The following is a 27,044-nucleotide window of genomic DNA, read 5'->3' on the forward strand; positions in this document are numbered from 1 at the left end:
GTGTGCTGTTTTGTTGTGGATCATTGAGGCTATTTTAATTTCAGGACGAGCAAACGCTGAACAAATTCTGATTTGTGTGAACATAATAACAAAAATCATTTTTGATACTGCTGCATTAAAGGGCATAAGCAGGCAGGAATATGAAATATTGAAAAAAAAAGGTGAAAAAACAACACCGCATAAACAAAGGAAAATTGCAGATCTTTTTAAATGGGATCCATTTAATGACTTGAAGGGGATGTAGACAACCAGGTCAGAGAATCGTAAAGTGCAAAAGTCAACCACAGGATTTGCAGGTAAAAGAAAAAGGTAAGACTTCCTCACTTTGACAGGTGTGAGTTACATTTTCGCATTAGATCTGTTGATGAATGACTCCCCTATCAATGGCAAAGACCACCTGCACCCTAGGATAAGTCGAAATTGATGTAGGATGTGTTCAGATCCTCAACGAAGAACACATCCAGTAAAGCATGCCCTTTTAAAAAATGGCAGAATCAAGCTCTCGGGAGCCTTATGAAAACACAGACATGAACTACACACAAAGCTCAAGACAGAGAAAACAGTAGTCATAAAAAGGAAAAAAAACAATGGTAATAAAAAAAATCAATCAATTGGTAATTGACTTTCAATCATCTTATCACGACACATCACATTTTTCTTTTCTCATCCAAAAACATAGCCACCGCAGCCAAGATAATCTTACATTTACATGCATTCACAGTGCACTGTGCTTTGCAACATTCCAATACCCTCCATATCTCATTTGTGCTGACCAAGTGGAGTTTCCACGTTATTTCAGGCAAAACATTGCAATGACGGTCTTTGGATTTCTGAAACGTCAAAGTCCTTTGGGGCGCTGAAGTACAAAAGCATTATAGAAGATGTACCTCCACCCTGTGGTTATTTCTGTCATTACAACATTGAATCGTTGGAGGTCTGTGCTTCTGAATGCTGGTGAGAAGTTATTCTCAGCAGAATGGCAGGTTGCGACGATTACGTCCTGTAATCAGTTCCATTCACTGTAAGGACGTCTGAAGATGCTGCCTTTAAGTTTTTTTCTTTGATTCCCATTCCTGCAAAAAGAGAAGAGGGCAACAACAACAACAAAACAAGAAAATGAGACATGACAGAAAGATACACTCGCCTCACTCAATGGCATCAAAAACTTATTCAGAACAATAACAATGCACAATGGCATTATTTGATTGATTTAAAAAAATCAACAGAGCTCTTGTATTGGTTGTAATCATTGCATCATTCAGGCAAGCAAGCATACAGGAAGTGAGCTAAAGGATTACCTTTGCTTTCTGCATGACAGTTCCTGAAGACGAAGCGTACACAGAGGGAGGTCTCTTGCGCATCTCCGAGGCACAGTTTACTGGTAAGCTATCACTGTAAATATTGGAAGTCTTCTTTCTGGATCCCTGTGGAAAAGCAACAAATTCTATCATTGTACATGAAAGCGAGGGCGAGGAAAGACCAACATTCCTCCGTTTCAAATACCTTGACAGTGGGGACAGTTTCCACGGGTGCACCCAGGGCTCCACCCGCCAGGCTTTTCTTCAGGTTTTCTTTGACTTGGGCCAGTCGCAGTTCCAGGTCCACTCGCGCTGCTTCCTTCGCCCGACAAGCCTCTTCCAGTTGGGACACACGCTGGTTCAAGAGGACACATCTCTTCTCTGTACACACACACACACGCGCGCACACACACACACACATGCACACCCAGCTTGTTTACTTTTTGATGCAGAGCAGTGTGTTTTTTGACCAGAACAAGCCCAGAGGTGGGCATTGCAATTTTTTGATGAATGACGACTGAAACCCCCCCCCCAAAAGAAAAATACTAATCACTGACGGAGGTGAATATTCATCCGCCAGTGCAATTGTCACGAACTCCTCTCCCAATGGCCATCGCTGATGACTGATGGAAACATGCCCCGCCTGTCTCGCATATGTTTGTCATCACCGCAGATTACTTGATTAGACCGCATTGATTATTTTTGTGCACTAGGTGGCAGTATGCACAAATTAGAGCACGATAACAACTAATTAATGAGCGAAGAGATCAGAAAGTAGCTTGGAATACTGGAGACATTTTTGCTGAGAAATTCTTCTGAGTTTAGTTTTAAATTTCTCTTTTGGGAAGAGGAAGTAGGGTGAAATAGGAGATTGTGTATGATGCAGACCCACACTCTATTTCAGAAGGTGGAGGTAACGCACCAAAAGTTGTTTGCCAACCGCCCAGAGGCAGAAGAAGAAGAAGAAGAAGCTTTGATATTCTTGCTTGTGCCATGTTTGCAATCCATTGCGGTCTACGTCAACCTTTTAAGATTAAGATTAAGATATCCTTTATTTGTCCCACACTGGGGAAATTTACAGCCTCCAGCAGCAAGAATGTGGGTAGAAAGAAGAAAGAAGAAAAAACAAACAAACACCGTTCAATTAAGTGCAATATAAATACAAAAGGGATAAATCGCAGTGCTATTTTGAATGGATATCGACGCTCAAATGCTTTTCCAAGTCCATTGTGTTCCTGAACCGTACAAAATGGCGTAACCCTTTCATAGTTCATTATATAGCGAATCGTGTCCACATTTGGACACAGCATCAGAATATAGGACTGAATATTATACCTGGGGAAATTAATAAAGCATTGAGGAATGACATGTTATTGATGTTTTATTTATCCCTTCAGGCAAATTCTGTTCCCAGTCAGGCCAAAATAATCTGGGTTTACGGAGGTCAGACAGAGCAGACCCATTCGACGTGCAAGCCTTTTGCAGGATTTCTAGATAGAGGTTCAAGCAAAGGTGAGGAGCTGTGGGGATATGATGAGCAAAAAGAAAGAGATTTTCTTTTCTTTTGATCTTTTTTCTTTTTTTTCCTTTCTTACCAGAAGCCGTTTGCAGCTGTTCCTTCAGCTCTCGCTTCTCCTGTCGGAGCTTTGAGAGCGTATTTCGAATGGCATCCTTCTCTTTTTCCAGCTCTTCTTTTTCTTTCACGTATCGCTTCGCATCCTCCTCTGCTCGAGTTTTCCCATACCTTCCATACTGGTTCGAGTCTGAGGAGAGGTCAAACAGAGCATTTGTTTATCTTTTCACGCTAATTAATGATGAATCAAGGAAACAAAAACTCTCACATTCTATGTCCTATTCAATGAAGGGATGATGACATAATGTGGCACATAGCGACACACACATCGGTGCAGAGGTAAAGGTCATGAGGCGAGATAACGAATCTAATGTGGCTCATAAATCTCATGTTACATCCTGAAGCTGTCAACCTCTAAGCATGCACACTCCTTTTTTGAAGCGTCACAATGTCGGCGCAGAGGCCGGAGAGAGAAAGAAAGGACAACGGCAGTATCATGTTGCAAAACCCAGAATGCTCATCTCCTCTTTGTGTGGGAGAGCGGCCAAGGGACACAATGGCCCGCATGGGAGCGGCAAGCGGAGATTTTGGATAGAGACTGAGACATGATGGGGGAACTTTGAACCAGATAGAGGCTGACATTATATTTTATGACAAACAGAGGATTGGTCAGCGCCAGCGAGCGCCGTCTGGGGTTCCTGTGTTAGGCACGAGTCAGATGTAGTCTCAGTAAAACATCTGGAAGTCCAGCAAGAGTTGTCAAATGAACGAAGGGGGACACATTTTGTGTACGTTTCCATGAGGAGCTAGGAAGAAATGATTTTGGAAAAGTTTTATATGAAGATATTACCGTTGTCAAAAGGATCTCCTTTCACACCGACTTGCAAAAATACTTTTAGATTTAATTAATCTTAGTCCATTGGGAAATCTGACTGAAAAAACTTACTTGAATCTGTTCGTTTGAGGGAGGTTAGCGGTTTGGTTTTGTCAGAATCACTGCTGGACAAACTTGAGCGCCGCTTCTCTTGGTTTCCACACTGCTTTCGGCAGCTCTTCATAGACTGCGGGTTGAAGAACGCAGGGAGGGGATGGGGTGCAAGCAAAAAGTTCAAATACTCAGCCACGTAGAGTGAACCCACGTTGAGATTTATTGACTTCTGACAACGGAGGTGTGTACACGTGTGGGTTGGAGGTGTTTAAATGCATGTCGGTGGACTGATGTGAGGCGTTTACAGGCTCTTAAACGAGCGTGAGTGACCCCTTGCCTTCTTGTCACCATGATGATGGCTCTTCTTCCACACCCCCACACACACGTACACATTCACATAAGCAACATCCAAACTGTGCCCAGGAAGGCCGCAGACCAGATTCAAAGGCTTAACTTCAGAACTGTGAGGCAGATGGGCAATCCACAACCCCACTGCGTTGCCAATCATGAATTAAAATCATAAATAACTCAACCATGAAACATTCCGCGGTGTGTAGCGAATCTATATTATGACTTACTTTTTGAATAAAACCACTGAAATGAATAAAAATCTTCATGGTATCGAAATTCATTGAGAGGCACCTGTATGCAGTATGCACATTACATAACTGCATTTTGATACTCATTTGATCAGAAAAGAAAAGTGTGCTCAATCTCTGTGTGTGCGAGTCCAACCTGCAAATCCTCATTTGGGACTTCGTCGTATGTTCTGGAGTCTGTGTTATTTCCGGATGACGTGACCCACCTGCATAAGAATCAGAGAGTGGGGCAGAAATTATGTTTGCTTTCAAGGGGTTCTGATTATGTGCAGGCCCCGTTCTTAACCCTAAAATTGGCTCACTCACAGGAAGGAATGGCGAGCGGCATTGCGGATATTAGCAATGGTCTCCACGTCGACGCAGTCATAATGCAGGGACTCTGGATCTGTTGTCGAGCCAGTTTCTGCCAGGAGAACCCCAAGCCATCTGCCGAGGTCCTCAGAGTTGGCTGCCTGTGAATAAGCAGGACATTCTGAATCTGAAGGAGCTCACTTCTTTGGAACTTATTGCGCTTCATGTTGGTTCAGTAAAGGTGAAAAAAACAAAAAAAACAATAAGTAACCAGCAGTTTAACAAACACTTCTCACCTCGAGAGCGGCAACAGTGGTGCTTGCTCGTAAGATTCTGAAGGCGATGGGATGCTTGGGTCCCAGGCCTGGCACCAATTCACAGCCATGCAGTGGGAGGGAAGGCAAGGAGGTCTGATGGTCGCCTCTGTCGTGATAGAAGTGCAGGAAGCCTCTACACACACAGCACCAGTGCTCCTGCCACTCTTGGTGGACGAGCACTGACAGATAACCTTGAAAGCAGAGAAATAACGTCATGAACTCTGAGGTCATATCAAGAGATACAAAGAAGCGGCCCCGCTGACCTTGTCGAGGGTCGTTGTAAACTGTTCGAGGAGTCTTCTTTTTTGAGAAGCTGATGATGCGTGTGATCTTTCGACCTGCGGCAAAGGCTCCGCGCTTCACCTTACCTAAGAAATGGAAATGCTTTTATAAATATGCTTGACATTTGAAAACTTTGAACAATATAACACTGATTTCCATTCAACATTTTAATTCATTGGCTGAAAATCAACACAACGCAACGTCTAAAGTTCCTTGATTTTCTCTGATGTCAGAACTCTTGGTTGGTGATGGTAAATCTTAGTACATATGTGAGCCCCGTTTGATTAATATGCCAATAATTCAAAATCATAAATCATTCTAAATCCGTATAAGAATGTGCAGAAAAATCGACACACACACCACAATAAACTCGATGGCCTTTAGGTTGACGATCACTATGGCGTGTTTCATTCGTGTAGTGTGACCTTTAATTCCATTCAGAACGATTTTCACTAATGGCCACTGACCCTATTTTGCCATTGAGAAAAAGTCCTTCGGGGGACTTCCCAGTCAAGTATTCCCAATGGGGACAGATTATGAGGACATGTCAACGTGGAAGAAAAAAAAATCACTTATTAACCCTTTCAGGGACAGCGGTTACTACAGTGGACAGCTTATCCGGTTATCAGGTTACAGGGTGCATGAAAGGGTTAAAAAAAATCCTGGTCGTATCTTATGTTCTGGTAGTCAGCAATGTATTTTTATTTCTATGCCACAATTCTTGCAATTCTAATTGCATTGCGCATGGTGAAAAGTTAATACGGTGTTGTGACAGTTAAACATAGCATTTAAGTTTTATTGCTGATTTTTGATTTCATCAAAGCCTAAATTTCTCCATGGAAGATTGCGGTTCACCCCTATTTGGACGAAAATGTTTTTGGACACTTTTCAACCGATCAGTCATTAGTTTCGTTATTTGTCAGAGAAATACCATCTAGGAACACGTCAATTCCATCCATTTTCTATATCGCACATCCTGTTCTGGCTCGTGGCAGCGTGAACATTCAGCTATCCGAACGTACACGGAAAAGGAGCTCCATTCATGTCTTCTCCTTACCACTTTCTCTGAGGTTCTCGCCCATTGATATGCCAACGCTGTCTGAATCGGAATTGTTCTTCTCTGTAGATAACCTCTGAAGAAGAGCACACATGCATACAAACAAATGGATTTATTGACTGAGACGCTTTTCTATTCGATAACCCAAATTCGATTTTTTTAGAGCCGAGTTTTCAAATGCAATCTGGGGTTCGTGGGTTGTGCAACCAACAACTCCAATGCCAGTTCCACTTGTCCTGTCTCTAAAAATCTATCTCTGGAATTTGTTTCGCTCACATGCGGTGTCGACCATAAACACATGACATAAGAAGATAAACACACCTATTTTGTTACTGGTTGCGTTCCCTCCCTTCCTTGGCTTTCATTGATGGTGGTGGTGGAATCAGTAAATTTTGAAGGGGGAGTACACAGCTCAACAATGACTCACCTGCAGCCCTATCTATTATTGACGTCTTAACAATCCCTCAGTTAACACATCTTGCCTTTGCTCTGTCTGCCAGACACAGGTAGTGATGTTTGCTCTCTTTTGACATACAATTGATTAGGAAAATTAATGTTGACAACTCAATTGCTGCCGACAGCTGACTTTTTTTCACCGCAGCTGTCAAAAGGAATTCTAATTTGCGGGTACAAGCATAAAAGTCCTGTCACCTGTTGACTCACCTTGTCGAGTTCGGTTTTCCTCAGAATGACGGGCGACGCGGGTACCTCCGGCCCGGTGCATTGACCCTTCACCTCTCTGACCACCTGTAGGGATCATTTATTCAAGTCAAACAATCTCTGGTGGCGTTGTACTGGACTGTTTCATATTGAGAGATACTAAAAAGACGTTCAAAAAAAGAAAAATCAACACATTAACATCAAAACGACTTTGCTTGTAAAGGACACGTTAGCTCAATGACAGTGTGTACCAAATGGAGTGGACGATCAACGCATTAAATCATATTGCGGTTACCCCGAGCCATCTCTCCGCTTGCTCCTTGCTCTGCACAGCCAGCACCAGACCATCTCCGTTGGGTAAGGTGAAGCGGAGTTCATGGTGCTTCCGTTTGCTGTCTTTTGGGGCGTAGACCACAGTGCACTGGGGTAGCAGCAGGTCTACGTATGGGCATGTGTCTTTGGAACTCTTATAACACTGCACAGTGACACACAACAGGCAATAGTACAAATGATTGCGAATACTGTATTGGAACCTCAACGATCACATTATTAGGTCTCATGAGGTTGAACGCTAGAGGTATCAATTTAACAATATTCCTATTTTCATTGTAATGGTCTGTGCCCCAAACGAGATGTGTCAATAAAGCACCCAGGTTAGCTGTAGAACATTGCAAACTACAACCACAATAATACTGTCGTATTATTCCAATTCAACACGGATCGTAAAAGATTGTGCTCATAGTCGCAATGTTTTCTGGCATTTACTCACCTGTAATCGATTCTCCCGTATAACCGTGAGCTGTTTGGTCCACTGGCCGAAGCGTTTCTTGCGTAAGAGGAAGGCACAGATGTGACAGTCCCTGGTCGGGGGCATGGAGCTCTCATCTGAGGGCCACTGATGAGTGAGTCGCACACCGGGGCTCCTCTCTTCCTCGTCTTCCTCGTATGACTCATAGGAGCTGCTCAGAGCGTCAGAATCATTATCTGAGACAGCAGAGGGAGGTATGTCAAAAACCTTTTCCTTGAATTACATTTACATGCCGGTATTAACGTATGAACTCACAAGAGTTTTTACGATGGGAGTTGATGCGAGTGGTTGGGTAGTTGCTGTCCGCGTCTTCATATCCATCCTCGATGGAGTTGGGAGGGCTTGGTCTGACTACAAAAACAAATTAGTAAGTATATTATAAAAGAATTGACTTCAATTATTATTATTATTATTATTATTTTTAATGTACTGTTTTCCACCATTGCTAAAACACATTTCTTCAAACCTGAAGCTGTTTGTTCACGTGAATCGACTATGGTATGCCTTATAGCAGGCATGTCCAGCTCCGGGCCTGGAGGGCCGCTGTCCAGCCTGTTTTCCAGCTCTCCCAGCTGCAACACACCTGATTCAGATGATCAGCTCATCAACCAGCTCTGAAGCAGCACTAGAACGTTCCTAATTATTTGAATCAGGTGTGTTGCTCTTGGGAGAGCTGGAAAACAGGCAGGACAACAGCCCTTGAGGACCGACTTTGGACACCCCTGCCTTATAGGTTTCTTTTTTACAAGTGAGAAATGAACCACACCAAATCTGCTCCTAAAATTAAGTACAGTGAAATTCCTCTACAACAAAACCTACCTGTACATGGGCAAAAATACCCCCAGGTGTGAAAAAATCATCATGCATTAACACCATTCCCACTTTCCTGCCCCCCATACAACGAAAAAAAAAACCCTGTTGCATTATACGAAATATTTTTCTCTGCTCTTGCCTCGTGACGAGATTCACTACAACGAAGTCTAATCCAACAGCGACCTCTACTGCTTCATTCGGAAACGGCAACAGCAAACACCACACTGGTTTAAACATGCACAGTAGTCCAGGAAGTATTTGTTATTGTTAGTTTCAGACGCAACAAGAACGTTGCATTGCTAAAATGGCTAAAAACGGACCTTTGGATGTCAAGCAGCTAAGACAAGAAGAGCTCTGACACTGGAAGAGAGGGTAAAAGTGATCAAAATGAAAGATGGAGGAAGCAAAATAAAATACATTATCCAAGAAATTGATGTAAGTGAAAGTGAATGCTGATCGTAAATTTCGCAATTTCGTTCCCTTTTTTTCTTTCTACACTGACTATATGAAGTGTCAAATAAGTGTATGCTGATACTTATGCACTATTGGAATAAAAATAAAGAGTACACATACGTTTGTGTGTGCGTGTACACAAACATTTGTGTGTGTGTGTGTGTGTGTGTGTTTACATCTGAGATCAAATTTGCTACAGTGAAAAACCCCCTGTTGTGAAAAAATTCTTGCTGCAAACATGATTTAGTTGTCGAGGAGTTCCACTGTATTTCAAGTCACGAGAAACACCCGTATGTTTTATAATGTTTGACAGCTGATTGGAAGTGAATCGGGACAGGTTATGTCAAGGAAGGACGATGTTTACCTCTTGTGATGATGTATTCGGGCATCTTGCCCGGACTGAGTGGCACTGCCTCCTCATAATAGTCCTCAGGCGGAGGAGTTGTGGGCAGAGGTGGAGCGGAATCTGCTGAATGCACAGCTGAAGAGTCTCCGCAGTCCTGAAAGATGAGATAGAAAGATACACTATGTCTCAAATGTCCTCAATAACTCAGAGCGATTTGTTTGCTCCCAGCCAAAGGAGTTATTTTATGAAGGAGATACAGAGACTGAATGATTCCTTGGGTGGGGCCCTAAATCTTAATTTACAGTGCGAAGAGTATGTGGGAAACCCCGCAACATGGAATACGCAATCTTTTACTCCCCAAGGCCTCTTCAATCATGTACGCATCGCAATCTTTGCTTACATAGTTAGTTTTGGAAAAGAAAGGCGGGAAAGACTAACAATGGACTTTCAATGATGTGGAGAGTCTCACATATCACACCCACACCCATTTCAATTTGAAACCCGCATTTGGCTGTTCGAAAAATTAGGACACTGACCTGTTTCAAAGTCTGACTTTGTGTGTCTTTTTCTAGCTTTGAATCATCAGTTACATCCTTTAGGTCTCCGAGCTCACAGTCTGCAAATAAAAACAACTCGCGCTTCAAGACAAAATTACAGGTATGCCCTCTGTACTGTTAAAGTGCTGAATTCGAACCCACCGAACTTCTCAAAGAGCGACTCCACAAAGCTGGTGCCGTTCCTGTACACTGCTGAGTTGACATAGATGTAATCTGTTCCTGAAACTGGAATTTAAAAAAAAAGGCAAAATTGAACACTTGTGGCTCGGCAACTTATTTTTACACTCTTCCCTCGATTTCTCTTATTGACCTGATGGCTGGATCTGCTGCAGGAGGTTCCAAACTGAGGTCTTCTTCTCCTGCGTGGAGGAGCTCAGGGTCTCCTGATCCAGCAACTTCAGGAGAGCATTCAGCTCACTCACCAACTGCTCCATTGCTGCATTGAGATAAAATGTCAGGGGAGACACGGAGCGGGTGAATCAGCAGAGAGCAAAGGTCGGCCAAAAGATGTCTAAACACGCATTGCATGCACGTAAACAGTGTCTTTTGACTTTGCCGTATATTTTGCTTTTCTAAACCTTTCACCTTTCACAGTCTGTGAACATCACTCTCCTCTTCCAATCAGAGCCAGACTAAACAATACAAGAATAGAGTGACAGGACAGATGTGTACAACTCCTCATTAAACCAGGAAACTTGAACCGGGGGCTGGGGGGAGCAAAACAAGCGGATTAATCCTCAAACTAAAAGGAACCAACAATCATTCTTGGGCAGCATCTTGGAAACAAGGCTGGCTCACAGAATGGCGAGCAAAGTCAAATTTCAACCAAACCAAGAGGCAAAATGAAAAGTTTTGACAGTGTGTCGAGATATGAGACTGTGACAAGAAAAACAGATTAGAGAGCAGATTTATGATGCAGCAGCCAAGCTTTTAATTTGTAGACTCACTCTTTATCACAGTTGGGAGATGTTAAGGCGTGCACACACAAAAGCCTGGAAGTAGAACACATGTAATGACACACTTGTTGGAATGCTCACATCGTAAATTGGTGTGAGACGTTCTACTTTTTGCTTTTACAAAGAGACACATTTGAACCTACAATCTATTTTCAATCCCTGGAATTCCATTGTTTCCTCAGTGTGGTTGGTTGTCATAGTGATAATACAACACATAAACCTGGACTTGGTGACTAAAGTCTCATAAAAAGAATACAGATGTTGTTTTTTTTGTATTTTTTATGGGGTTTTGCTTGGTAAGGATACAGGTGAAGATTCGCCCCTTTGATCAAGTCTCCATCATTCCCATCTGATGTAGCAACAATGTCTTGGATCATGAGCTCCAATAAGGTAAATACCAAAATGTGCCGGCTTTCAGCGTGATGCATTTCTCCATCCATATTTCGAAAACAGCACTCATTAAAACGGACATCTCTGCTGAATCAAAACTGTTAACAAAAGCACAACAAAGTGCACTAAAAATCAGCATTATTAACTTTTTAATGACAGAATTTTTAAAAATACCACAGGTGTACCAACTGTTTGCGGCCAATGGGCGTCTATAGTCGGTGCACCTCCAGACTAATCGCCAGTGAAAAAGTAAAGTAGCAGCACGGGAAAGCTGATAGCATCTGCTGGAAATGCCCCATTATTCCCACCTCTCAACCTGCTGCAACCACCATTTTGTTTGAATTCCTGTATTATCTGAGTTGATGCTAGACACAAGCAAGTGCTACCAAAGGCGTAGCCGCCACCTACCCCGACCACCACCACCGCAGTTGTGTTGAATGCTTTCCTCCAACAATGTTGTGTGATCTTGACAATCGGTTGGAGTCACTGCTCCTGCCCCCGGTAGCTCCATAAATCGACCCCCTTTAGCATCTAGCACCCGCCACCCGTCCCTGTTACCTGCTTCATTTTCACAGTCCAGACACATTAGAACCTGCTGAACCGTGCATCTTGTTGGGGTCAGCCATGGGACAGTCACTCAGCCAGAAAACTCTTTGTTGGGAAGGCAGCCATATGGCAATAAGGCCTGGCCCACTAAACACACACACACACACACACACACACACACACACACACACACACACACACACACACACACACACACACACACACACACACACACACACACACACAGACTCCTCAGTCTGTATTTATTAAGGTGCCACAGTAAATTGGTTCAGTGTATGCATGCGCAAGTTTTAGGAGCGCATTAGTTACGCTTTGACAGTTGTCATCAGCAATGTATTTTCGCCACTGGAGTGAGAGCGAAATGGCTTCCCACCCCTAAGCAACAGAGATATTTTCCTGAGGCAGATCGTCCAATGGGCTGAACAATGGACCACCAATACTCCAGTCTAAATGCAAATAGAGCTGCAGGTCCATGCTGGTAGAGTGTGTTTTCCCGCTCCTTTAAAAGCATTTCCTTATATTGTACTCAAACCAACCACACTTGTACATCCTGTAAAGTTGGCATGAATAAGTGATTCATGCATGGATCAGCCACTTTGACCCTGCTCATTATTACGTGATTCACTGTGCAAGGGGGTTTGGGAGGCTCACGAGAGTCGGATCACTTGGCCTCGTGAAAGCAGTCTCTCTGCCAAAGGTTGCAGCTGTTTAGATTATCGCTCTGGATTTAAACTTGCGCTTTCCCCAACACTGGGGGAAAGGAAAAAAAAAATAACAACTCTTGGTGCAGTGTGATTCATTCATTTCACATTTCAACGAGTCAGCGCGAAATCAAATCGAGTAAATTAATCAAGGCGGTGCCTTGACACAAAACTCTAACACCAAAATACTCAGAATTGAGCTCTAAAATTTATCAGATTTTGACAATTGCTGAGCTATGTTTTCCCTGCTAACATAAGAATTTGAGTGTTCTACTTATCGGGTGAGGCACACAACTATACGGGCGAATCAAAAGTCATGCCTTCATATTTACTACAGGCTAAATCTTATTAGAAAAGACCACACATTAATCTACGTAAAATGTCCAACTGTTCGGAGGTGTTGTGTATTTGTCTTACAAAGCAGTTGAGGGAAACCCGAGTAAGATGGAATTCACCTTTTAATTAAAGGCAGACAAAGCTCCATCTTTGACCACCCTGAAATTGTTGACAATTAAAATATTTACGGGATATTTTCAACCTAAAATTCATAGCATGGTAATGTGAAACATTAAATAAACAAATAAATAAATAAACTAAATCATGCTGTCTTTGTTGTCCCAGCAGGAATGCTTGAAGCTATTCAGAAGCTTTGGCCTCTGTCAAACATTGACTTCCTCTCACTTGTATGACAATTGCTGGTAAACACCATACGCATTCCTCACCTTGTTAGAAGTGAAAGACTCTGCAAAGTGCGGCCCCTGACTAAAGATGCAAGCGTCGACTTTTTGTTAAAAGCAACTCTGCAAGGATGAGGAGAGGAGAAGCAGGGGAGGAGGTGGGTGCTGATTCGGGAATTAAATGCCGTCAGCAAACAGAGCACCTGTGCTAACATATCCAACAAAGCCTGATATGAAAAAAAATAATCTGACCTCAGCCGAGTTGTTTTTCCTCCCTAAAAGGATTTGCTGAGTCTGCCGCAAACATACACATCACGCTACACACTGACACACACATAAATGACTTTTGTTCTGGGTGACAGCTCAGTCATTCAGCAGCCACGTTGCTTCACAATATTGTTGCACATATTCCAGCTAATTACAGAAGAATTTGGCTACACACCGACTCTCCCGCGAGTTTCCCAATCAGCTGAGATAAGGCGACCAACAGTCACTTTCACAATAATGCAGCTAACGTTACTATAGCACAATTGACCAATCGGTACAGTTGGGTTCATTGTTTCCAGGGTTTGGTGCCTTAACACTTTCTGGTGCCCGTCTGTTAGTGGAGCTAAAGGATCGATCGAGACCCTCGTCTGTTGATTGTTTATGAGAGAATTATTACTTCTAAAGTAAAAGATTTTTTTATGATCGGCCAATACAAAGAAACATAATTGTGCAGTGGAACACAAATGATACACGGTACTGTAGAGCCACCTTTCTTTGCAAGTCTTTTGGGCTATGTCTACACGTCTTTGCACATCTAGTCGATGAAATTGTTGCCCAGCCTTATATACAAAAGAGCTCAAGCGTATCCAGATTGGAGAGAATCTTTGAACAGCAAATTTCAAGTAATTGCCAAAGAGTGTCAATGGGAATTAAATCTGAAATTTGACCGGGCCATTCTAACACGAAAATATCCTTTGATCTAAAGCATGCCGTTGTAGCTCCTGTTTTTCTGCTTACAGTTGTGTTGTCTTGCTGGAAGGTTAATCTCCTTCCCAATCTTTTGAATTGTCTAGCAGGTTTTCTTCCAGGGTTGCCCTGTACTTAGCGTCATCCACCTTCCCATCAACTTTGACCAGCTATCTCCCCCAATCCTTGCTGAAGAAAAGCGATCTCACAGCATGATGTTGCCACCACCATGTTTCACGGTGGGGAGGGGGTGTTCAGGGTAATTAGCAATTTTTGTTTTGTTGCACATAGCGCTTTGTATTTATGGCCCAAAAAAGTCCACTTTGGTTTCATCTGACCAAAGCACCGAACCCCATATTTGTGGTGTCGCCAGCATGGCAAACAGGACTTCTTATGCCTTTCTTTCAACAGTGATTTTCTTCTTGCCACTCTTCCGCAAGGCCGGATTTGTGGAGTGCACAAATCAAAGTTGTGGTATCGACAGATTTTGCCACCTCAGCGGTGGATTTTTGTAGCTCGTCCAGAGTGACCATGGGCCTTTCAACTGCTGCGCTGGCCAGTGCGCTCCTCATTCATCCCGTCAGTTTAGATGGGCAGTTATGTATTGATAGGTTTGCAGCAGTACCATATTTTGGCACATTTTGGGATGATGAATTGAACATTTTGTCCATGAGATGCTGAAACCGTGCGATATTTTTTTATACAATGTAACCATGTTTTAGACTTCTCCACAACTTTATACCTGACCTATCTGGTGACTTTCTTGGTCTGACAAATGGCTGAGGCCTTCATAGTACAAGTGTCTTTATACTAAAAGTAAATTACACACAATGGGAGTCTCTTTAATCATTAGGTGACTATCCTCCATTATTCGCTGAAAAATGTGGATGTTGGCACATTTTTTTGTAAACCTACCATCTCTTATTGGCTAAATCACGCGCCGATTCACTTTTTTGATGCTTAGGCCAGTAACAGGATTGCTTTGGCACTATCTGGTGGCATCTTAGTCTCAAGGATGTTGGCGCAAGATAAGACATCCGCATTCAACAAGACAATTTGTATGTTGTTGCCATCTTGTGGCACCTAAGTAGCAAATGCAAAACTTTTAGGAGGGGGTGCCAATGACTCGCACTCTTTTGCCATTCCGGTCTGAATATTGAAGTTGCACTTTACCTGGTTCTGCCAGTGAAAAGGTGTCAGTAGAAACACGCGGAGTGAAATAGGGCATTGACTCCAATCCAATTTGATTTATACATGTTGCTCTCTCCATTTCTGAATAACCAAATGAACTCAGCAACTGCTTTGAAACAGGATTACATAAAACAAGCGGATGAATGAAACAGAGCTAGCCAAAAAAGATGGTACCCTTAGCCTTTATAACCAAACTCAGGTCTGACAGTCCCTGTCCATGTCAACAAACATCACTGCATCCAACGATTTCTTTCTCTTGTTGAAGAAAGTTTGATGACTTGTGGCTGTGACCAACCTTTCTGATGCCGCAGCACGTTTTACTACAGAATGTTGTTTTTGGATTTCATTGCATCCTGACGAAATTAAGGATATTGTGCCGGATGCTATCAAAGCAGCCCCAAGCTTTGGTACAGTGTTTTTCTTTTCTTGTGTTTGATACCTCATTTCAGCATCTGTACACATTGACTCTATGTGACTGCCCAAAATACTCAAATTTTGTCTCATCTGACCAAAATAGACACTCCCCAAATATTTCTGGCTTGTCACTATGCATTTGGCACCTTCCAGTGTCACCACTTTCAAGTGATTTCAGTGATCCCAGTGGATTTTATTTTCTTTAATGAGTACCAACATATGCTTGCACATAACAGACAACAACCAAGATCCAACATGTATCCATGGTAGAAAAAAAGCCAGATTGTCGTACTCTGGCAAATCAAACTGAATTGTATTACAAAGCACTACAAAAAGAAGCAAAAGGTTGATCCCACAGAGTCGCTTCTAGCTGAAAAGCTGCCGAGTAGTTTTTAAGTGGAGGTTTACACACTCCTAACCCTTATTCAGCCAGGAATAAGGCATATAGAGCATTGGGCAAAGCTTACCCTCTACAGCAGTCGCTGAGAGTCCGACCATGGTCCCAGGTTACAGAGTCCAGAGTCTTGGCCTGGCCGTGTTGGTGGAGGTGAGCTCCAGCCTGCCTGCCTGCTGCTGAAATCACAGTCCCTCCTCTCCCTTCCTCCCTCTGATCTGTTATCTCTACACTCCCTCCCTCCATCTGCCCACTTCTCTTTTCTTTTGGGGGCAGGGGAGTTACTGCTGCTGCTGGTGTGTGTGTGTGTGTGTGTGTTCTTATTAGATTCCTGTCTGATCTAATCCGAAAGGATTGGGCAGCACCTGGGATAGTTTCGCATGCCCAATAACACTCCTGTAGTTATTTTTTTATTGCAGGTTTTATTATTCTTTGTAATTTTCCCTCAGCCCGTGTTATTAATTCAAAGTACAGTAGCCATTTGACAGAAGAACTTGGAAGATAAAATTCTGTTCCAAGTGATGAGTTTAACCGAAGGGGTTTTTTTTCTTTGCAAAAGTGAAGCAAAGAAAAGGAGTGGAGTCAGTTGAGGTGGGAGGCAAGTTGGAACTTTTCAAAGTGGCTTAATTCTTGCCCTCAGGCTGTGACATGATGAAACACGCCTTCACTAACATCGGCACTAACGTGACAGTTATAAACCCTCCAGCACAAAACAATATATAACCTCAACAACCCCTTTCACAGAGCCATACTGTTATCCTAAAATGTTGCCAATTATACATTTTTCAGCAAAAGTCAAGAACTATCATGAGTGTTGGCCAGCCACATTACACACACCTCCCGCGATCATATCAGATCCAATATAGTGTGTAGGGAGTACAAGAATAATAATGTGCATTCGGTGGTGTGAAAGAAGTAGAAGTGCGCCGCATCATTCTGAGTCCGGCTTCCGAAGCAAAAGGTCAACAGAGCCCGCTTTGAAATCACTTTTCCCTCCCATTGGTGGAATCTTGAATGCCAATTTAAGATCCAAGACCCTGTGTACACATCACTCACCCATGGATAATGAGGCATTCAGGGAATTGAACGACCTTACAACTACAACTAAATAAAAAATAAATTAAATCGCATTTCTTAGTATAAAAATGTCTGTTATTTCATCCCAAACACAATTTTAACACCGTGTTTTATGGGAACTGCAAGACAGTGCTATGATCCACTAGGGGCCCACCATGCTTGGTTGAAATGGGTGTGTAGGAACACGAGAGTCCTGACCTCAACCCCATAAACACACCTTTGGGATGAGCCAGACCTGTGATTTCGAGCCAGCAAAAATATATTATGGAATCCATCAGAACGGACAAAAAAATAATTATCCTACAGACGCACATGCTCAAATCTTGTACAATGTCCAGTAGAGTGTAACACTCAATAAAATAAAATAAAAGGTGTCTTGGCAATGGATCACATTCTTACTACGCAGGGTTTAGTATTTTTGTCCTTTTCACCCATTGTTTCTAGAGTGTAACAACGGATTCAGCCTCAGAGGACCTTGACTGACCTTTGGTCCTGTTTTGGCAGATTAAGATAAGATAAGAAAACCTTTATTAGTCTCGCAATGGAGAAATTCCCGATTCACAGCAGCAAAGTTATGAAAGGAAGAAGTAGAACAACAAAATATAGGAGCTGCTGGAAAGGCAGCCACTCTCGCGGCGCCATTTTGAAGTCAAAATAACAAAAATAACACAACACAACACATAGGGCACAGACAGTCGTGCAATCTTCACCACTTTTCTGCATACACTTTGTTGTCTGAAGCAGTTCTAGATGAAAGAGGAGAGAGAGGGAGTCAGCCAATTCAGGCACACAAAGATCTCACAAAGAACAAAATGGAGAGAAAAAGAACAACAACTTGTGAGGGGAATTTCTCAAGGAAAGGTATCTATGATAAATATATATAAAGTTTTTTTTTCTTCTCCAAAGTCCCCTTAAATGATTCTGGTTGTGACAAACAGACAGACACGCCCTTTAAGCCTGGTTATGGTATTTCAAAACCACTCCACACTGTGACCAAACGTGACCCCCCGAAGCCCGGAGTAAAGCTGTGAACTCGCAAGATGATGGATGCCAGAGGAGGGACAGCAAAAGCAAACGAAGCCATAAAACACAACTTTACCTTGAAGCCTAACTGGGCACGCTCATTGTCATGTTTTTGAGTCAAACCAGGCAACCCCCAGGAGTTCAGCCCACAATACCAAATACAAGTCTGACAGTCCAGAGGCATCTCCCTGGGAGAGCTGCATGTAATGAAAACTGCAGGGCTTTTTCTTGGAAGTCCATCCTCCTTCTTTATTGTCTTTGGACATGTTGGATAAACAAACATTCTCAAACCTGATCGGACATGAAAGTGCGCTGCAGGTCTAAGACTTTGGTCTGCGGGATGTGAAAAACAAGAAAAGCTTACTTTCATGAAAAGGATAAATGTGGTCACACATCATGTGAATCACAGCAGAAGTTAAGTTAACATTTTTACCTTACTATCTTGTGAGGATTGGTCAAGTAACGTCACAACCTAAGCTGGAGAAAGGTAACATTTCTGAAACACTGATCCGATACGCGATGCAGCCTGAAGGTGTGTGTGGCCCACATGCCGACAACGGTGGGGCGGACCGGACGGCCAGATGTTCTTGAGAGTATTTCAAATTGCACTACGTGAGCTGTGCCAACAATGCTTTGTCTCTCCAGCATGTGCCACCAGTCCACTCCCACCCTACTCTTCAAATTCCAGGCATTTCGCAAGAGTGACGGCTCTCATCTCATGTCTAGACGACATGTCTGGGCATTCATGGACTGCTCATACAGTCCATTCTGCAGCCTTAAACCCAATGTCTTTTTAAATACGTTTTATCCCAATCAAGCTGTCTGACACTTGTAACGTGTGGCGGTGCGAGTTGAGGGGGTAGCTAGCCATGGACATGTGCTGTTGGCTAGCCAAAGGGTCAAAGATCTGTAGATTTCTACAAGCACTTATTTATTTCGAGGAGCTCACTACTCGGCTTTACCACACGTTACTTGAGAGCACAGTGGTCTGAGTACACCAAACCGAGTGCAGGGCAATAAGGGGAGTGAAAAGGTCAAGGAAAGAGAAGAGACCTACTGACATAACAAATTCTGGACACGCCACCATATGGAATGGTACCGTCGCAGCATAATGACTGTTACACACTACGCTGTAGGTCAGGAGTCGCCAACCAGCATTGCACGTTGATTGAACACTCTAAATTGTCCCTAGCTGTGAGTGTTAGCGCAGATGATTTTATCCTGTATTGATGCACCAAGTCACCTGAGTTACAAGACCCCAGCATTCACATGACACATTTCTCAGGCAGTGCAACGCTAGGAATGACACAATGAACACAGAATGTATGCTTTGATACTGAATGTACAAAAGCTATTGTTGGTTTCTTTGCATTTTAAAACCATCCAACAACACAACCATGTCAGGATATTTCCTGGTCACACAGAGCTACAAACTGCCTGAAGACTATTTGGCGAACAGTATACGTAGGTTGAAAATTTGAAACAGGAGAGAAATGTCTCTCTTTTGCTCTCACTTAGACCGGAAAAAATCTGTTTTAATGAACACAAATAGGCAAAATAATACCGTATATCTATCTTTATTTGCTACTTTTTAGTCGCAAAGTGTGGTGCATATAGCCCTAGAATTGAACCGCAGATTCTGTTTGGGGACTACCCCCCCCCCCCCCCCCCCCATACCCAGTCTAGTTAAAATTGTATAACCTAAGAGGCAAGGTGCGGCTTGCCACTGTTATCACCAGTTGCCATTCTTGCTACTAAAGCATCAGTCAAACGCCATCATGACTTGTGTCATTATTAAAACAAACAGATTCTCCCATCAATGAGAGTCTGTGATGTACGCACCTTCGTGACATGCACAGTGGGTGAAGCAACCCGAAAATATGCCCTCTCCCGATCCAATTTGGCCTCGCGTGTAGACTCCCATCGACTTAGCACTTCTCCCAATATTTTTATTAACAGAGGTCTTGTTTGGTTCACCTCCACTTGACCGAGCAATGAAAAATGTAGTGCCCCCACCCCCTGACCCCCCATACAAATCTATTTTCGTAAAAGTTGAACTAAAGTGATTTAGTTGAGTAATAGGATCACATATGAGAGCTGTATGTGAGCAGATTTGCTGTTTGCAACACATGCATTACCATTGGCCTGTGTTTTCATCATGACTGATTGACAGCTGCATCTCACTTCCCTCTTTAAAGATGTCAAATGAGCCTCCGGCGTTTACATTCCACAGCAAAGTAGATTATTACCACTCTGTTATTACAGTTCTCAGCTCAAGAAGAACAATTTGTGGGAGGAGGGGGGGTTGCTTTTGGATGCAAATGTGTGTTTGGATGTTCAAAACAGTGGGAAAATCAATTAATATATATAATATACTGTGCATAGAAAATCATTTCATCTTCATGGAAAAAAAAGTCTCCATCTAAACCTTTGAACTGCGGTTTAAATTTTGCAGTAGTTCAAACCCTGCCGATAGTGACCCATATATTTTTATTTTCTAATGCGTGTAAAAGACAAGGATCGCATGATTTCCATCCAACAAAGGAGACACAAAGATCCATTTTAAATCTTCAGGAGCCTTTCAAAAATAGTGAATTCACTTGAATTCTTAGTGCTGCCAAGAACATGCTTCTCAATTGGACCCACCGGATGGTATGCAAAGGGCCCCCGTGTTCCCTACAGAGATGGTCTTCCTCCCTCTGTTGATGACATCACATATCACCTCCGGCCTTCTGTTTCCTCTTCCGGTCAGCTGACGTGTATCCACTTTTACCATACTGTCCCTAGTGACCCTCGATGCTTTTCAAGATAGGACTGAATGCTCTTGCTTCTACTGCTGTAATTCAACAAAGTGACAAAACAATAGAATGAACCACGAGAGCAATCCCATTTTTTTTGTGCAAAGAATTCCCATCCATGAGTAAACTGCAGTATCACCCACGACATTTTCCTGTAAACTACCTTTATGAATAAGCTTATAGAAAATAGGCTGTAACTCTTACAACTCTTAAACAAATTGCCGAACAAGCAGGAGGGAAGCCGCTTCTGATGTCAACATGTGGAACATGTTTGGAGAAGTCGGAAGGATGTACTAATTAATGAGGGAAAGGGGGAAAGCATGTTCTTTCCACTGTTTTTATTACACTCAGGAAGATGCTTCGGGTTATTATAAAAATAGAGCAATGGTCTCACTCTGATTAGAATAGAAGCAAGACAATCTTGTGAACTGCGCCATTTATAATTTTAACCTGAAATGATTTGAAAACTGAGCCTCAACGGACTGTTTCATCTCAAGATCGCAAATGAGCCTCTGGCATTTACATTCCACCACTCTGGTATCCTAGTTACTTATCTCTTGAAAGAACAACTGGTTTGGATGGAAGTGGTTGCAAACACACACACACACACACACACACACACACACACACACACACACACACACACACACACACACGCTCATACTCAGTCTAAAAAACGGTGGCATGGGTGCATCCCTAGTTTCCGTGGTGATGAAGAAGGGTTTCTGCACATACCCGGTGAAGCATTAAGTGCCCTATGAAGGGAATACTGAGGCTTTGATGTTGACATTTGGTTCGGACCTGTGGCTTCATTGGATTGGATTGGATTAAACTTTATTGTCAAAGAAGTAGGAAGCAGCAGTGACAGTGGTGAGCGGCTCGCTGGGGAGTGATATAGTCGGGGCGTCAGATAAATGATTGATTCGAGAATGGTTGCTCATTAACAGAGTTTTGAGATAGCTACCTCAAGTCAAAAGTATCTCACATTTTGTGACAGTTGAGTGGCAAGCCAAAATACACTCAAAGCACAGTACTAGAAGGCCTTTGTGCTTTGAGTCTTGGCGAGATGAGGAATTAGAATTGATAAATAAGAACTGTCCCAATACGTGAGTTGATCCGTTCCATCCGAATGATAATTGCAGTGGACAGGAAATAATCAATATGTGAGAGCTTGTCATGCTTGGACACACAGCAGCAATGTTTCCCATTGTTTGCGAAGTGACAGTGTTCCCTCCACTAACTCCACATATAACACTTCTATCCTAAATGTCCGCTGTTATCCATGACTTCCTCCAACCTCCTATCTAATCTTTGTTAATAGTTTACGTACATGACCTTAAAATGCCCTTGAAAATAACTCACTGGGGATTTTCCCCGATGTTTCCAAATGCTTTTTTGATGCACTAGCCCATGACAGATACTGAAAATAGACAAATGGGCATTGGCTTGTCAAGAAATGGTTGGAGGTCAAAGATCACTGACGAGGAAAGGACACGTCTGGAAAAGCTCCTCCGCCATTCTTTTTTTCGCCATCTCTTTCTGTGTGATTAATTCATGTCTGAGATGACAGTGAGGGCCTGACTCAGCCTGCTGCCACACAAAGACCCTACAGTGCACTCGATCTTATTCAGTGCACAGTCCAATGAGCTCACCACAACGCTATGTTTGCCTCACACTAAAGTATTCACTGAGAAAGATGCAAGTGGAGTCACTGTATTGTACCACGCATCTCTCTACAGGGTGCTTACGTATAATTGTACCTTGAAGGGTATACTGGAAGTCAAAAATATAAGCATTAAGGTGAGGCTCAATAAAACACATTGGGGTGTCCAGTTCCTTGCTCAAGGGCACTCTGTTGATGTTTAAGATATCCTTTATTTGTCCCACACTGGGGAAATTTACAATTGACCTGTTTAGGAAGCAGGTAAAGCCTTTACACATCAAAATGCAATAAACTAGATAGGAGATTCCCTCTCAGTATATCCTGGATGTTGTTATTGTAGCTGGGCTTCCTCCCTTTCTGAGAATAACATTCACTGACAATACAGTTGCTATCCCCTGACACAGCGGTGTCTACATCAAAGTTTGAATAAAATGTAACTCAGAGATGATCTTTGAATGCCTGTAAAGTTTAAATTGTGGAAGTAGATCAGTCGAGTCAAACTGCCACCAAGCATGATGCCACACGAGACTTCATCAAATCCCGTGAAATGTACGTGAGCATATTAAAAGGTCCAGCGTGTAGAATTTTTCCGCCTACTGCCCAAAGACAGCTGGGATAGGCTCCAGCTCGCCCCGCGACCCTTGTGAGGATAAAGCGGATCAGAAAATGGTTGGATAGACGGATGTGTATAATTTAGTGCCATCTATCGGTGAACTAAGAGAATGCAATGACCTAAACTCAAAGTGTGTGCATTTTGAAGCACGTGCAGTCCAGTGCCTGAGAGAGACCACACTTGGCAAGCCTCCCATTCTTCAGCAAAGGTGCAAACAAAATGTCACCCCAAATGACTTCTAAAATTCCCTCAAGTGATGAACTAAGCGCATGGCATTTGTTACACCTGCTGTAGTCATCATGTTGAGGAACTACATTCACCTACGTTTGTCTCCTTCGGCTAAGCTTCCGATAGAGGAGGTATACCCTACGTTACATAATTAGCGATGACTTCACCTATATTTACATTTAAAAAAATAATAATAAAAATAAGAAATTACACTGATGTGGTAGAACATATATATTTTTTTCCACTGTCATTCGAAGGACTTCATTAAAAGATTGGAATTTACCAAAAACAAAACCAACAGTGTTTAAGCTGAAGGTTTTCGATGGTGAATGTTTCCATCATGATTCTTACGGGAGAAAGTGTTTTGAAATACAATCAAATCTGAGGTTTCACTGTATTTGCAGAATCCTGAACAGTGTGTTGTTTGGCAGATGGTGTGTAGAAGAGATGCCAAAAGGTCAAACAAAAAGAAACCGAAGGGGGCATTGATATGAAGCGTAGGATGACTTTCTACTGTTGCGGCGAAGGCTCCTCTTTCCTTGTCCTCTGCTGCAAAATCAGACTCAGAACAATGACCGTGTTGAATTTTGTGACAAACACAAGCACTTTGTTTTGTGCAACTGGAGTCAACTCCCAATACGAACAATACGGAGGAGCATTGCTTGCGTGCAAGCATACTGGGGTCGCAAACATGAACAACGGTGACGACAGCAGGGCGCATAATCACGCTGCTGATATCATGAGCATACAGCTTTGTGTCACCAGAAATGGCCTGCCAATCATTTTGAACAAATACTCATTTGCATCGAGGGAGCGGGTTGTCATTATATTTGCAGGGGCTGTATATTCATGCGCCATTATCGCACAGTCTATTTAGTCCACAATTTCTTCCATATGCTTCCATGCAGCTTGACAATGGCCTCGATTCATCATGGCTGCTAAGCTACAAAACACACATCTCAACCACCGCAGAGCGTTTGTTTCTCTATAGGGACAGACGCTCCTCTTTCTCACCCACCTGATGCTCAGAGTGCATCTGTACGACTACAGGAACCACAACTTTATGACAAAGGCCCTCCAGATGTATTCCATTCAAGAATACATTTACAATGATCTAATGGTGACTCCAAAAATCTATAAATATATATATTTTACTTATATTTGATCAGATTGGATGGAAACTAAAACACAAATAGTTCGGTAATAACACTACACATTGTCCAAGGGAAAAGAAAAGTTAAAACACAGTGTATATAGGTTTATGTCCTTTCCGTAATGGTCTGCTGAGTGAAAGTGTCCATAAAATTTCGTCCTTTAATAAGTATTTTATGTTAAACTGGCTGGAGTCGTGCAATGAGTCTTGATGACTTTGCAAGAATAAAACTATGCTGTGCCATTGTGTGTAGTTTGCAATATGTTTAAATTATGGCGAATTGTACCAAAAGTGGTACAATTTGGAGTTCAATCAAAAATTTCTGGAAATATCTGCTTCAGAAGTAGCTGCGTGGTGTCACGTGACGTCAGCAAATCTTGTGAGCCTTCAGCACAGCAGTACTGCTCAGGGTTGACATTTTGTTACATGCAAATCTTTGCAGTCCACGAATGTGTGTGCCCACGACCGTCGTGAGGATAAGACGATTAAAAAATTGGATTTGAGTGTGTCGGGGCCCGTGACTGGGTTTGCCAAGGGCCCCCAAATGATGACAACGCCCACCGGGTAGGGCTCAGCTTTACATGTGAAATGAAAAAGAATGATGCACCTCACCTTAGGTCAAAGCTCACATAGGAGGGGTAGGTGGGCTGCTCTGAGTCTAGTAACAATGGTTTACAGTACAGGGGGAAATTGTGCCGCTCCTCCCAGTAAACTCATGAGCCAATTACATTTTTGTATTGTTGTCTGTGTCAACACAAACCACCATGGATAGATAGATAAATAGATATATAGATGGACAGATAGATTTAAAAAAACACTGGCGGTGAAGATCCTATATCAATCTCATATTTCACATGACTCTACATGAGTAAACCAAGAACCGCATCTAACATGTTCACGTCTGTTGTTGCTTCGCCTCACACGCCCACTTGACTAAGTTGACACGTTAAAAAATATCCATTTGAACTCACATTTGGTGCCGTTTGAAGTCATCCCGCAGCTGAGGATGCCGTCCATAGAAGAATTCATGCACTTTCACGGCGATGTAGTGGACCAGCTTCAATATTGTGTGTAATAAAGACGCTCCATTTGAACCGCTTTCTGCAGGAACTTTGGGTAGGCCGCTTTCTGCTCCCCGCGGTCCTAGCACCTGCTTTTTTCTTGCCTCAAATAAATTATGTTACCGGAAGTCAAACCTTGTCAACAAATTCAGATACTACCGAGATACACTACAATCAGTCAAAAATGACCGGCCAAGTAATTTGTAGATGACGCTGTGGGTGCCCACGCCGCCATCAAAAGAACAGTTAACATAAAATGACAAAATAATCCAACAAAACACATAAGACACAAACAGTTATGCAATTTTAACCACTGTTCCTGCATACACTTTGCTGTTTGAAGCAGGTATAGATGAAAGAGGAGCGAATCAAAGTGTCCTTTTCACCAGTAGATCAAAGACGTCATGCTGAAAATGTGCACGCGTCTGCTGCAACAAAAAGCTGCCGCATCCATTAATGAAAAAGAGATTGGCTCTCATCTCCTGCCCCATGTAAATCCGCTTCAATTCCAAGCCGCTCCTTTCTTCTCATCGTCGGCTTTCTTCACTGTCAGGATGTAAATTATGTCATGTTTTTTTTTTGGTGATATAATTCATCGATAAATTGACAAATTAACTGACAGATGAATCGATTTTTTAAATAATCATTAGTTGCAGCCCTAATTTAATGGGATAAATGAACACAGAATAATGTTATGTTTTCAAGTAAATGTAGATCTATTTCTTTTATTTTTATTGATACACAACTGATCAACCGGTTTAAGAGCTGAATGGAAAAAAAAGGAATATATTTTTTAATGAACCAATTCCAGGGACAATGGCTGAATAGAACAAATCATACAAGACTTTTGATAAAGTAAATCAGCAGGCCAGATTAATGAATGGGGCAGACCGCATGTGATTTTTCTGGCATACTTTACGCACCCGTGAGCTAGACAAAATTATTATATCAATTTGTTTTACGTTGCTTCATGTGAACTATTCATGGATTATTTGTCATCTAAATATTGGCTAAAATGATATCTCGCATATTTAAAGTAGGCCGCCTTAATTTACCACGCAATGCTCAACACCACATGCAGGGCCTTTCAAGGTGCCCTTGCAACGTTTGTGCTCAAATGTCTCATTTGATTTTTAAAATGGACAGACAGGCCAGATCGCACAAACCCTAACCCGTCAAATTGCAGTAGTTCTAATGAATTT

General features: G+C 42.5%; 1 protein-coding gene across 6 annotated transcripts; it reads right to left on the reverse strand.

Moving 5' to 3' along the window:
• Positions 1-201: 201 nt before the first annotated feature.
• On the reverse strand, positions 202-25,898 carry afap1l1a (actin filament associated protein 1-like 1a). 6 transcript variants are annotated; one of them, XM_086099944.1, is made up of 19 exons: positions 25,753-25,898; positions 10,293-10,418; positions 10,124-10,207; positions 9,962-10,041; positions 9,444-9,579; positions 8,069-8,164; positions 7,775-7,989; positions 7,301-7,480; positions 7,009-7,092; positions 6,346-6,421; positions 5,270-5,374; positions 4,986-5,197; positions 4,705-4,850; positions 4,535-4,604; positions 3,818-3,932; positions 2,894-3,061; positions 1,504-1,679; positions 1,299-1,424; positions 202-1,073 (listed from the first exon to the last, which is right to left on the reverse strand). In XM_086099944.1, the coding sequence occupies exons 1-19, from the start codon at positions 25,808-25,810 to the stop codon at positions 1,047-1,049; spliced, it is 2,280 nt and encodes a 759-aa protein (XP_085956070.1). In that variant the 5' UTR covers positions 25,811-25,898; the 3' UTR covers positions 202-1,046. The 6 variants fall into 6 exon arrangements, with proteins under 6 accessions (XP_085956070.1, XP_085956064.1, XP_085956099.1 ...); XM_086099938.1 differs by having other exon boundaries at positions 6,997-7,092; XM_086099973.1 differs by lacking the exon at positions 25,753-25,898 and adding an exon at positions 18,760-18,870 and having other exon boundaries at positions 6,997-7,092.
• Positions 25,899-27,044: the final 1,146 nt, after the last annotated feature.

Source organism: Hippocampus guttulatus, chromosome 2, assembly GCF_054856545.1.
Source record: "Hippocampus guttulatus isolate MCC_2025c chromosome 2, RoL_Hgut_1.0, whole genome shotgun sequence".
Lineage (NCBI taxonomy): Eukaryota > Metazoa > Chordata > Actinopteri > Syngnathiformes > Syngnathidae > Hippocampus > Hippocampus guttulatus.